Source organism: Hermetia illucens, chromosome 4 (assembly GCF_905115235.1).
Source record: "Hermetia illucens chromosome 4, iHerIll2.2.curated.20191125, whole genome shotgun sequence".
NCBI classification, from domain to species: domain Eukaryota; kingdom Metazoa; phylum Arthropoda; class Insecta; order Diptera; family Stratiomyidae; genus Hermetia; species Hermetia illucens.
The window spans coordinates 1,841,143-1,855,464 of NC_051852.1; the positions used below are offsets into that span (position 1 = coordinate 1,841,143).

The window sequence follows — 14,322 nt, forward strand, 5'->3', positions numbered from 1 at the left end:
ACCTTACCTTTTAAATTCCTTGTGTTAAGAAAGTTCCATATTCCGAAAAGGCTGATTTCTTTTAAATTTAAATGATATTTTTGTTTTTGACATTAACACTAAAAATAATAGTGCCAAAGGTTTGCCAAAGGTTTCAACTTTACTTGGTCAGCATTGTGTGATCTTTTATAATTTTTCACGACTTTTTCAATGTAATGGTCTCGATGGATCTCTATTTTCCTTGTTTATAGAGCGTACAAATGTGTTCTAGTAAATCATAAGTATTTCGAAGGAGTTCGTCGAATTGTTTCGTGAAAATGATGTTTAAAACTCAAAGAGTGGCCCGACAGGCACTCCGAACACCTAGATAATTAACGCTGGAATTTTTGAACGACTCCAAATATTAGAAAATTAGTGCAACCAGATATTCTACAACATATTTGAATAAAATTGAAGCGAAAAAAAAAATTATTTTTCAAACCCTCATAAGTGGGATGACCCCCTTAAGGGAAGTACGTGGCGTTTCATATCTATTTGACTACCTCTATTTTTGGCTGCTAAACAGTTAATAGATATTTGCTAGCTTTATAGATGGTTAATAAGTTTAAAAATTCGGGCTCTCACCCTATCAACGAGGATTAGTTTTCGATAATATTTCCCGCCAAGACAACTGAGGTCATGTTATGACACTGGAAATTCAGTGAACGATCCCTTATTTTTTCCATTAGGTTTATGTCTAGCGAAGCGTTAGGTTTGGCAAAACATCGACCATCCTTGAATTAATCTTAACTAATATTGTTTGATGAAGGTAATGTTGGACTGTTCTATTCGAACCAAATAATATAATTATAAACCAAAAGGAGTTTACTGACATAAGGATGTAAAAGTCGTTTTAGGTAGGGATGATCTACGTAAGATAAAATATTGTCAATGAAAAACTTATTTCAGGTACTTTATGGATATATAATTGATATGATAAAACCTGTAACGTATCAGGCACAATAATACATTGGTTTAGTATCCCTTCAAAATCCTATCGAATAATCTTGCAAGATAAAATATTTAGAAATGCCTCAAAATTGAATCTAGAAAGCAGTACATGCTCAAAATAGAGTCTTAGAAATACCCGTTGACATCGTAGGTACCCTCCTATTCGACTACATTTAAGTGACAATATCCTTTACCGCAGGATAATGATGCATCCTTTTCGAGACTTAAAATAATTTTATAATTTGGAGCTATAACAATTCCGAACAGGTGAAATTTGATCTTCGGGCTGCCTTTAAATCTTTAGTCTTACTAAATGCAATTGAAATGGAAGGGAAGAAAAACTGCGGTAAATAGAAGCGGAGAATAAAGCGTACTCGATAGTATCTACTAACATAGAATCCAGGAATTCCAAAAAGACATCGAAAAAGTCTATCTAACATTTCTCATTTTCCGAATTCTGGCACGAAATAACGACGACCTCCATAGGATTCGAAGGCAGAAGTGGCAGTGAAGAGATGCAACAACTCCATTGATAGCTCTATGCTTTCATATACCTACTCGGCCATAAAGCAGTGGAGGCGACCAGGAACATTAACAGCGCATTTGGAGCAGATACGGTAAGCGAACGAACCACACGGCGGTGGTTCGAAAAATTCCTGTCAGGTAACGTAATCCTTTAAATTGAGCCACGTAGACATCCAGGACCAACGATTGACAACGACGAGCTGCGTTTGCTAGTCGAATCCGACACAAGTCAGTCTGTGAGAGATATTGCACAGAAACTGGGCGTACACTATTCGACAGTCTCCCGGCACTTGCAACAACTTGAAAAGGTGAAAAAAAATCGACAAATGGGTTCCGCATACCCTTACGGAGCAAAACATGGCGCTTCGAATGGAAATTTGCAGTTATTAACTCTCCCGCAACAGGAGCGATCTCTTTTTGCACAGAATAGTGACATGGGATGAAAAGTGGATATTATACGGGAATCTTCGCTGATCAGCACACAGACTAGATGCTGATGAGCCACCGAAGCATATGCCGAAACCGAGCCTTTATCTGAAGAAGGTAATGGGGACTGTTTGGTGGTCTACAGTTGGAGTTATGCACTATTCTTTTTTGGCACCTGAAGAAATGATCGATGCACAGAAATACTGTGCCTAGAAAATGCACCAAAAATAGGGTATTCAACAGCCGAGATCAGTCAACGAAGATGGTGTGATACTCCTTCACGACAATGCACTACCTCATGGATCCAGAACAACGCTTCAAAAGTTGAACGAATTGCAGTATGAGACTCTCCCCCATCCACCATATTCACCGGACCTTACGCCAACCGACTACCACTTGTTTGAGCATTTGGATCATTTTTTGGCGGAAAAACAATTTAGGAACGAAGAGGCTGTCAAAATTGCCATCAACCCCTGAAAATTGGACTTCTACGAAACTGGCATACATGCTCTTGTATCTCGAGGGGAAAAGTGTTTTAAATCGACTGGCACCTGTTCGGTGACGTCCCCCATTCTTTATACATTGCGTAAACCGATTTCTGGCGTTTGTCATGACTCTTGTTAGCATAGCAGGTGTTATGTTGGCAATTTCTTCTTGGATGTTGGTCTTCAAATCTTGTAGGGTTCTTGGACGGTTCGCATAAACACTGGATTTCAAAAAACCCCATAGAAAAAAATCACAAGGGGACAGATCGGGAGAGCGTGCCGGCCATTCCAAATCGCCTCTAATTGAGATAAGGCGCTCTGGAAAGTGTTCCCTCAAAACAGCCATCGATGATCTTGAAGTGCGCTGTTGCACCGCAACATTGACTCTCTCACTGCTTCAATGTTCTCAGGTGATCTAACTTACCGAGGGACTCCAGTTCGTCCTTTTGTCGCACTTGCAGTTTGTCTGAATGTAGTGACCCATGTAACATTTGATTTGCGGTCTGGGACGGGAGCCAACGGGGCTAAATTAAAGCGATTCCGAAATGTACGTTGTGTTGCAATAACCGAACATCCGCTTGAAAAGTAAACCTCAACGGCAAAGGCACGCTCCTCACTATTCCAACGCATGATGCCGACTGAACCGTGTCGGGATAAAACTTTACAGTATCCCTTCTTGAATGAGACCACTAGCGCTCCGCTATGACATCAATTAACTGAGTGGCGCGCATTTCAAAAAAGGAAGTTATGCTGCCGCACCCTGTATAATAAAAAATTATGTGTCGCTTTGAAACGCTTTCTAAATCAAATGAACGCTTTACAAATAGTAAACTATTTGAAAGTAACAATGCGTATCTGTGTTGCTAGCATATAGTTTACAAAATCAGTAGCAGTTAACTGATGGAAGGGTGACAATACCGCTATACATTCCACATAAAATTACCAAATAGTTCAGTACAGATAATAATAAGCGTTAATTCCTAGTCTCAGCAACCTTCACTTTATAATCGAGAAGTAGCTATTAGACATATACCGTATTAACAGAACAATCAACTTGTATTTCTTGCAATCTGAGTTGTCTATTCGATCTTATTTTTGTTCACAACTCAGTTAAAAATCAAAATAAATTGGTGGTGAAATAGATACTACGCCTTTTGGCCGGAGTAATGTCTCTAATTCCTCACACCTCATTTGAAGTTTATGGAGGAATCACAAATATCTTTCAAATTGACCATTCCCGAAAACATATAATATCAGCTGACAACATAAAATCCACAAACTAAAGTCACTTAGGAAGGACTTTAAATGTGAATATTCTCACTCTTACCTCCAATCGGGGAGCCTTTCAGAATACATGTAGCATCGAAATCGACAAATTGATAGTATTACAGAGAGCCCAGAAATGATCGATCCCTTCCTCGTTTCCGTCTATTATATTATACATCGCGTTGCCGTTGAAGCTGTGCCCGAGAGCTCCAAGCCCATTGACCCTGGTTTCTGGCTCCTGGTGCTTCCTCGGTCCCTTGCCTAAGCGGAAGCGTGCAAAATGATAGCGTGGAACATCAAGCGTTTTTCCATAATTCCTAGTGCTTGTTAAATTTGATAAAAGGCGACGGTTATTACATGCAGAATAACCCATACATGATAGGACGAACCAGTGTAGGAAGTTGGCTTCCTATAGTAGTTAGTCGCACTGAAATACGGATTCCATATAAAAGTGAGAGAGGTCGAGAATTCAATGGGCGAGGATTGCATGGCGGCATAGTGAAATTCATCCGCCTGTTAAACCGGGACTTGGCGGTTGTGTGATGGCTCAATCGAATATTTACGGCCATTTAAAATATCTTTTTTCCTACACAGTGTTTTTTGCTCCATCCACTCCACCCAGCGTTCATGTCGGGATTCCCAAGTATCCTTATTGCTTTCGTTTTGGCACCTTTTAACATTGCCGATGTTGCTGGTGCTGGTCCTGGCGCTGAAGCCAGTACCATTGCGGGATAAGCGTTTATTTGTGATTTCACTGGTATTGCTTATGACTGGAAACATTACTGACGATATTTTCCCATTGCCAGGATGATTTGTTGGATGTGTTATCCTGAAAGCTGTAGAAAGTTGAAGCGATGAAACCCCTTTAACAATGTCTTTATTGCGGTTGTAGAATATTATTGGAAATCAATGGAATTTATATTCGCATGAGTTTGGGGGATTCCATATATGTTTTGCACCGTTAGAAAGTTAAGTAGGAAAAAAAGATTAAATCATTCCAGCACAATTACTGTGGAGGTGTTCCAGGGTAAAACGGAGTTTCAATTCTTTCCCCGGCTCCGATTGAGTTATCCGAAACAACTAATAGAATCGCAGGCGAATGACACCATCAAATTAATTTCACGTGCGGATATATGTACATATCATGAGCTCTACGCACAGACCAGGATATTGTCTCCGATGACAGGTAGTATTTAAAATGAAATTATCATATCAACTTGAATAATCGACACTCTTATCATTAAAATGATATTACTTTGGCCAGAGCAACTGTCACTAATTATTGTCACACTGGAACTATTATCATTGTCCAGTGATACGATCGCCAACAACCACTTCACTACATTAATGCGTACGTGAATTATGTAATGGGGTGCAAGTGCAGGAACCCGATTGGGCGTAACAATTTCCAGTGTACGCCATGAAATTGAATTGAAATGAAAAATATCCGCTTGGCATACGCGTACGTATGACTATCAACCTTGACTGGGTTCTAGGTGCGTCGGATTTTCAAAGAATGAGGTAATCACGGAAAGTAATATTGTCCAAGTACTATAAATGTATAGTGGGATTTATTTACGGCATTTCTTTTATCCATGCACATTCAGAATTAATATGGTTGTTTATAAGTAGAGAAAGGATATATGCACACATGCCCATAGACCCATAAGCGTATAAGAGAATAAAACAAATTCAGGACTTTATATACAGAAGCGCTTCTGGAAAACCAAAATTTTCCCTTAGCCAACAAGTAAGGTAATTAAATTTCACAATGAGGGAGTTCAAAGAAGCGGCTCCTTCCATGAAAAACAAGAAGGCGCCAGGTCCTGATGGTATCCCGACAGAAGCTTACAAACTGGTGTTCCGCCAACGACCAGACTTGCATGCAGACTTGCATTTTTCCTGGTCGCTGGAAAGAAGCAAGACTCGCACTAATCAGCAAGGGAAAAGGAAACCTGGAGCTGCCGTCTGCAGACCGACCGGTGTATATGCTTGACACGGCCGGGAAAGTGGTCGAAAAATGCATCCGGAGTAGACGCCCTGAAGCGATGCACGCGGCCAGGGACTTATCCCCAAGGCAGTTCGGATTCAGAACAGGAAGATCTACGGTGGATGCTATGATGGAGGCCATGAATGCGGTTCAACGAGCCAAGGTGGACAGCCGCCCATCTGGACGGATAGTGCTCCTCATAACGCTTATTGTCAGAAATGCCTTCAATTCCGTAAGATGGACAGATATGCTAGACACATTAGAGAACTCATTCCACGTCCCAGGCTATCTCTTGCGGATATTGAGGGATTACCTGAAAGATCGCTCCCTGCTCTATGAGACGCTACACGGCCCCGGGAGGATGGAGATCACATCGGGAGTAGCACAGGGATCCATCCTAAGGCCGAACCTCTGGAACGCTTCCTACGATAGTCTGCTGTGACTCGACATGCCAGAAGAGTTGCGCCTAGTCGATTATATAGACGAGGTTGCGCTAGAAACAACCGAAGCAGTCAGACCTCCTCTTATGAGAGTAACGCAGTCCGTTCTGGTCTCTGGCAGAGAGGTATGGGCTGATAATGATATGCATCGTAAGCGCCTTGCTTAAGTGCATAGACGGAGAGTTTGGCGAGTGTCGTCTGCTTATCGCAAAGTCTCAGAACCGGCCGTGATTATGATCGCGAGAGATATACCCATTGCCATCCTTGCTAAGGAGTGTAAAGCTGCAAGGACGAAAACTTAAAAGAGGTGGTTGCCCGTGAAGAACGTCCCGAATGGTAACTCTCTAGGTAAAATGTGCTAAGAGGCAGGTGGACTACGTGGCACATCATTAATTAAAATCCGTGACTAAACCGAACGCATGGTAAGATTGATTACTTCCTTACCCAATTCCTAAGTGAGCACCAAGGTTTTCAGTTTTACCTGCATTTGATTGAGATGCCGGAATCTCCTGATTGTGTGTTCTTCAATGGGGTGGCAGACGACACTGGACACACTTTTTTCTCTTGTGAAACGTTGAATAGTTTTCGTCAGCAGCTTTACGCAGATATTTGGGAGTTCCTTCCAGACGACATTATCAAAGAGATGCTGTGGTGCCCTGGCAGATAGAGTCGTGTTGGGCAATATGTTTGGGCTCTTCTTACTGCGAAGAAGATGAAACTCGGCCTGCGAAGGGACCGGATGGCAAGAGCTTCCTTGAACTAACAACTGCCTTCCTCCCCTCCCTTTCCGTTGGTGAAAGAAATTGCCTGACTTGGAAATGGAGCATTTTCTCCGTTATGGTCCACCATCATGTGCACGATGAGAAAGAATATTATCTGTTGGTAACTTCGGCCCTTAAGATTTCTTCATGAAATTGGTAAATGTGAGCCCCATTGGATGTTAGGTAGAGGAGAAGGAAAGGATCTTCGATAATTTCTATGGCAATTGTCACTTTTTAAGGTTTTGTGTAAACACAAAACCTTATTAAAATCGGTTTACTGTCTGTCTGTCTGTCTGTCTGTCTGCCTTTTTTTTTTTTTTTTTGAGGAGGTGGAAATCTTCAAAAGACTCTGGCCTGGGCACGCCAGAGTGTGGGATTTTTACCCACTAAAACCACCCCCGACTCCCCCCCTACCCCGTGGGACCACCTTTAGGTATTACATCACGGGGCGGAGTTAGCTTACTTTAGCTAGGTCTTCTTCCGTCTACCCGCGGGGTTCGTAACCGCATCTTCCTCACTTCTTCTGTTTTTCGCAGTTTTCCCTGGATTACAGCGATCATGGAATTGATCGCATCCCAGTCTTCCTGACAGGCTACCATTCTTCGGACAAAATTTTCCGGTGATAGCACTTCACCTAGAGTTTCCTCCAGGTTCCTCCTTTCTTCCACGAACCTAGGACACTGGAAGAAAACGTGCGCCGGGTCCTCAGGGACCCCGCAGTTTGGACAATTAGGCGAGGTGTCCAATTTAAACCTGTACAGGTATTGACGATATCCTCCATGGCCGGTGAGAAACTGGGTGAGATTATAATTGATCTCCCCATGCTTTCTCTCCAGCCACTCCCCGATGGAAGGGATCAACCTGTAAGTCCAACGACCCTTTTCTGACCGGTCCCATCGCTGTTGCCACCTGTTTATGGATCTCTCCCTTTCGGCTTTTTTCACCTGAGATAAGGGAGAGATGGACCTGGTGTTATAAATGTTCATCATTTCGGTTGCCAGGATGTCAATCGGCATCATTTCCGAGATGACGAACGCTGCATCGTCTGAGACGATCCTGAAGGCAGAACACACCCTTAGGGATGTTCTTCTGTAGACCGCACTCAGTTTATGTGTATTGCCTAAAACCTGCAGTGCTTTTCCCCAAACTGGGACTGCATACAGCATGATAGAGCTCACCACCCTGGCTATGAGCAGCCTGCAAGTATGCCGCGGGCCTCCTACGTTCGGCATCATCCTTGCCAGAGAAATACTCGTGGTGGATGCTCGTTTACAAGTATGCTCTATGTGCTGCTTAAAATTAAGTCCTCCGTCTATCATCACCCCCAAGTATTTGATGGCCGGTTTGGAAGTGATGATACAATTCCCGATTCTAATGCAGGCGTAATTTCTTTTGCGGCGCTTAGTGATGAGGACCGCTTCCGTCTTTTCCTCCGCGAGTGCCAGTCCAGCACTCTCTAACCAAGCCTTAATAACACTAATTGCTTCGCTTGAGTACAACTCAGCATCCTCGAGATGCTTTGCAACCGCAACCAGTGCTATATCAGCGGCGTAACCCACCACCATAGCCTCCTCCGGAACCGGAAGGTTGAGCACATCATTATACATGATGTTCCACAGTAGTGGGCCCAGTACAGAGCCCTGGGGGACACCCGCGGAGACAACGTACTCTTTGGATCCGTCATCGGTATCATACCAGAGTGTCCGCTCTTTCAAGTAGCTATCGATAATAGCGGCGAGGTAGGTGGGAACACCAATCGTCGCCAGAGACTTTCGTATAAGGTTCCAATTGGCCGAGTTAAATGCATTCCTCACATCCAGGGTCACCACCACGCAATATTTGCTGGTACAACCCCTTCCGTGAATTGCATTTTCGGCCAAGCCAGTAACCATTTTGATGGCATCGATGGTTGATCTGGCTTTCCGGAACCCATACTGCCTATCTGAAAGGCCCCCTTGGCTCTCGACGACTGGAAGTAATCTATTATAAATGGCCCGCTCCAACATTTTCCCCATAGTGTCTAGAAGACGTATGGGTCTATAGGAGGACGGTTCACCTGGAGGTTTGCCAGCCTTAGGCAACAGTACCAGCTTCTGCCGCTTCCATGGTGCAGGAAAAATACCCTCCGACATGCACGTTTCAAACAGCTCCGCGAACATATCCGGTCTACTTTTGACGGCAAGTTTGAGAGCCTTATTCGGTATGCCGTCAAGACCCGGGGCTTTACTGTCGCCTATTCGACTGCAGATCTCTAGCAGCTCGTCCCTGGTGACTGGTGGAATCGGCGTCACATTCAGGGCGCGCTGGAAGGTGTCAGCACCCCCCTCTTGCTGGGGCAATAACCATAAAAAAAAACCCTGTCTGTCTGTCTGTCCGTCTGTCTGTCCGTCACACGCATTTTTCTCGGAGACGGTTATAGCGATTGAGACCAAATTTGGTAGAAAGGTGGGAACTGTCAACGCTCACGCATACAGTGAATTACATCCTTTTACGTAGAATTTAAGGGGGGGGGGTCCCCATACATGCATGGCGGTTGAAAGTGATCACTTCTTTAAGGGGGCCATTCTCAGAAACTACCAAACCGAAAAATCTGAAAAAAATCAGGAGGCTGCCACTATATGGTGCCTAGGCTCCGAAATACTTTCCATGCCGATATCTGTTTAAATAAAGTTAATAATAGTATATTACTACAATTTTTTGTAATTGGTTAGAAATCCCCCTTAAGTTCATCCTAGCACCATGCAGTGATATAGGCTACAATATAGAGCATAATCTTACCAAGTTTGGTGGAAATCACACTATTACTAACAAAGTTATAATACCTCAAATTTGTTGCTTCTTTGAAAATTGAAGACTATGAATGTCAATATCACCCGAAAGTGGATACTCTCACATAATATATGGATATATTACGTGCTACGTACTAAGAAATACACAAAACCTTTCGTACCTGAAGCGTCCAGCTTCCGGTTTTCCGACTTGTTTATATCTAAATTCAACATCTGAGACAAATAAAGAGAAAAGATAGTTTGATGAATTCTACCCAGAGAGCAAGACTTTGACAATAATCAATAATGCAGGATCTTTCTTGAGTTATGTACGCGATTCAAGTTTATTAACGGTCATCTGAGTAGCTTCGTTATTTCTGATATTTGAAATTACAAACTAACTGACCTCCGTCATCGTTTGAACGTTGCCCAAACATTATGGAAGCGCCAACGTCCAATACTCTTTCCTGCTTTTGAGTAATCGGACCTACATAATCATAGCCCCTTTGCAAGTCCTTCGAATTTACCTCCGGCCAATGGCTTCGTCAGGATTTCAACCGGCATCTGCTTTGGACTGTACAGGACGATGATCTTCTCCTCCGGCAGGTTCCTCTTCTAGTGAAATACACGTCATTATTCTTTCGCAAGAACCTGAAATATGCACCGTGGTTCCGTTTCAGTCAGAAAACCTTGGAGTTCTGGGAGAGGTATTCCTTCCCGTTGTCAACGTATTGCACTGTTTGTCTGCAATCTTTGGTTGCCATTACTGCAGCATTATCTTTAATTACATTGGATACCTTTGATTTCAGTTTCAGCAGCCTGGCGACTATGAACCGAGAATAGTCGTCGATGCATCTGCATCTGTTTCCTTTTTGTATTTTGTCTATGTCAGCTCACATACGTTTGAATGGATTTGTATCCGCAATTTCTTTTCTCTTTTCTTTGCTCTTAAAACAGCTCTCACAAGTTGATTCATCCATGTTGCCTGTTTTAAGTTGACCATTTTCCTGTTCGTTACGAAATCTCGTCGTCAATGCCACTCACGAGTCCACACTCCTTCACTAGTTCAGTGTGGGTTCTCATTGGCGCCCTTTCATTTCAGCCTCTGTAGATTGCCGTCATTGTCTGCCTCAGCAACAGTTCCTAGTCTTTGGCGAATTAGACATCCGATACCATTGCAAACCAGTTTAAAGCCTCCTTCGAAATCAAACTGTCCTCGAGTTTCAAAACGAATTAGATCTGTCAGCTTTATATTTTGAAATCTGCCATTTTCATAATGCAGAACAGGTAATCACCTCTAATTCCAGTGGCTATCCACGCAACAAACTGGCCTTAGTTTTCATCTCCCTCACAGAAAAGTCTCTCGATTCAAAGAGAAATTGATTCCGATTGTTGTCACCGTCAAATTTCTTCGACCTTTCCGTGCTTACTCTAGTCTGTGCTTTCATCGTTTTGTATCAACTGCAGTCCCGTTTCAAATGACGTAGCTTCTGACAGCGGTAGCAAGGACGCCTCTCCTTCGATGGTGCGATTCCCGAGATAGCTGAGAGGTCAGTTTTCACCACCTCGACGTCGTGCCCCGGGTTTCGAACCCCGGCTATAGTTTGTGATTGTCTAAAGGGGATAGTACAATGGGCCTACTGAAAGCCTGAGCTCTGGAACTAAGACTCCACTTTAAAAAACGTGCTTTTTTTCTTTGTTTTCCTTTCCATCGAAAAGTTTTCTTAAAATTACTATTTTCCAGGTTAGATTCGCCTACAGTTGCTGATATTAGAGCCACTTCCGAACTCACGCTGCTGGACTCTTGATATTTTGTTCTTCTCTGGTATCCGTTCACGATCTTCCCTATAGACCCGATAGTAAGGTCCTTCTCGACATGGCGTCTAGTAAGATTTCTGAAACCCCATCAGTTACGACCCCCTCACCCTCGAATGGCTTGCCCGATCCTTCGAGCAGTGTAACCGCTGTCATGATAGCGTCCATGTACTCACTCATTGATCCGTCTATGTGCGATATTCTGTACAGTTTCTTCCCAAGGTATAACCTGTTTCCGCTTCATTACCACTTGTCGTGCTTCATACGCCTCGTCTGTGGACCATTTGTTGTATTTGATATTTAGGGTTATGTACGACCTTGTAGTCCTTGCTCCACTTCGCGTCCATCGGAATAAGTGGCGGCTGAAAACAATCTCCTCCATTCAATAATGGAATATTTGTCTTGGTACCGTCCTCCATTGTACTACTTAAACTAAAACTCCCTTCAATAACTCTGTTTCCATTAAAAATGTATCTTTTTATTACAGCTTAGGAATCGGTCGGGCGCATTTTGAGAAACAACCGCCAAGCAATTTGCGCAAATCAAATTTTTTTCATTTCGTTATTGCTCTATACGATCGTGCCGGTCAACCTATAGAGATTGAACGAACTGCATTTATTGGATTCATCGAAAAGGATCAAGAACCAGATGGGCAGAAAACAAATAATGGCATTCAGTATAGATTGCAACTGTTATATGCGAATGGTAAGTGTGTATAATTGTAAGGATGCGCTTTGTCATCAACTAACGCTGATCTAATTTCATTTATCAGGTGCCCGCCAGGAACAAGATATTTTTGTACGATTAATCGATTCGGTTACAAAACAGGTAAGGGACGAGATAAATTTCTCTTAATCAAGGTATATTCGATAAGCCAACTAAATCCAAAAAAGTTGACTGACGATTTCGTCCATGGCAGAGGCAACTCATCAGACGCTGCCTCACCTCTGCTCTGGGGGCAGCATGACCGAAAAAGTTGTATAAATGGAGCGATTTTCACCTGTCACTTCTTTCGGTCACGCTGCTCCCAGGGCAGAGGTAAGACAGTGTTTGACGAGTTGCCTCTGCCGTGGACGAACTTTTTTGATAATCTTGGGTGTTTAACCCAAAAAAGAAGAGTCTATGGACCACAACAGAGGAGGTGAGTTGCTTCCCAAGTGGTCCGGTCTGTCATCAAGTGAATGCAGACTCAGGACTCCCAACATCGTCAGCAATAAATCCGATACTCATGCATTGTATCTAAGATCCTTATTTGCATCTTACTTAACAGTATATTTTTATAATCGCTTTATTAAAAAATTTTCCATAAATTGAATGGAAAATTATATAGATTTTAGAAAGCTCCTCATTTATGTTTTTAATACGAATTCAAGTAAATACTCAACTCTTCATCAAATCTGAACTTCTTATCGATGCAATTCACCCCCAGAATGTACTCACTCCATACCCTGTTCTATTGTAATGGGTTTACACATAAGTTCCATTGAAAATTGATTGTCGCAGTTAATTAAAGTGTGCACTAGGACTCAATATATATACATAGATGGTCGGATATTGAGCCTTCGAGTCGAAGCTCAAGTCTCAACGTACCACGCTGCAGTTTCATACTTTAGATACAGTCGACAGTCGAAGGACATGGAGTCGACAAACTTGCCGTATGTTCGTGTTAATGTTCGCCTTTTGTAAACACAAGTTGACCATATGGCTGCCCACTTATCGTTGGCACATTTCAAGGTCAATTAATTTTTGGACGTTTCACTTTACTCCCGGACAACTGACTGCTGGTAGCCAATAGTGAATTTATCCATTTCATCCCCTTTTGTAATCAATCGAATCCTTCACACTGTAGAAGTAAATTTTTCTTAAAAAGGGATTCGAATTCGTCGTCTGACTCATCCTCCCCGTGGAAAGTCATAGATCACAGAAAGGGGCGTTTGATTACTATCGAAATGTCATTATAGTGTCGAGACTTAGATATTATGACCAGAAGAGAAAGAGTTCGTAGATTCTGAGCAAGTGTGAAAGACCTCCCTGCACAACTAACGCCACTGATTTGGAATAAATTGATTGAGATACTATTTGCTTTTAGATAAAGTAGATGACCCTTTGTTCGAAATAATTGCTTGTGTTACCTACCCTCGTACAAATATGTGTTTGTATGTGCTGGAGGAAGGATGATATCGTCCTTGATTGGTACGAAATATTTCCTTCCTGGTGACATGTTTTTTATTAGATTTGTTACGAAATACATATGTGGAAGGATTGGAAATATTGACTTATCTACACACGAAGTACTAATTAATTATAATTTTTTTTGGTTCACTTCTTTTAATCATAAATTTTTGACCGTCAACTACCGAAATTAAACTTTATCTAGAGATTGCCACTTTGCATATTAAAGTTAAAATAACATTTTAGAAGAGTTTTATCTTTTTTGAAAAAGTCACATTTAGGTTGGACGATTAATGTTTGAAAAAGTTACAATTTTTTAAGGCAATTCCGAAGCTGTAAGGGGGCCAGAAAATTATCCTGAAATCTGTCTATTTTAAATACCAGCTATGGACAGAGACCTAGGTGTTTTTGATAAGTAGTTTTAATGGTCCTTGCGAAACTACAAGGTACGGTGCGATGGTTGAGATGTTCGCGTCTTTTGATCTCATTGCCCGGGTTCAAATCACAGTTCTCGTTCTTCTTCATAAACACCTTTCTCCATATGCGCTTGTCAATCAAGGTCTTTTGTAGCATTTCACATTGTTTCATTGTCTAGGCATTATTGTCCATTCCGGGTGTTGACTTTCAAGACACTCTTTCTGGAGTTATAGCGACCCTTTCTAATCGAGTCCTAAATCCCAGCAGTATTAGCTGAATCTATGAGGC

General features: G+C 42.3%; 1 protein-coding gene across 3 annotated transcripts in view; it reads left to right on the plus strand.

Annotated features, from left to right (window-relative positions):
• Positions 1-14,322, plus strand: part of LOC119654874 (transcription factor collier) — a 177,982-nt gene that overhangs the window by 8,662 nt on the left and 154,998 nt on the right. For all 3 annotated transcript variants that reach the window (XM_038060469.1, XM_038060471.1, XM_038060470.1), the window contains exons 2-3: positions 11,933-12,150; positions 12,218-12,273. In XM_038060469.1, coding sequence (XP_037916397.1) covers positions 11,933-12,150; positions 12,218-12,273 — 274 coding nt within the window. The remainder of the gene's footprint in view (positions 1-11,932; positions 12,151-12,217; positions 12,274-14,322) is intronic.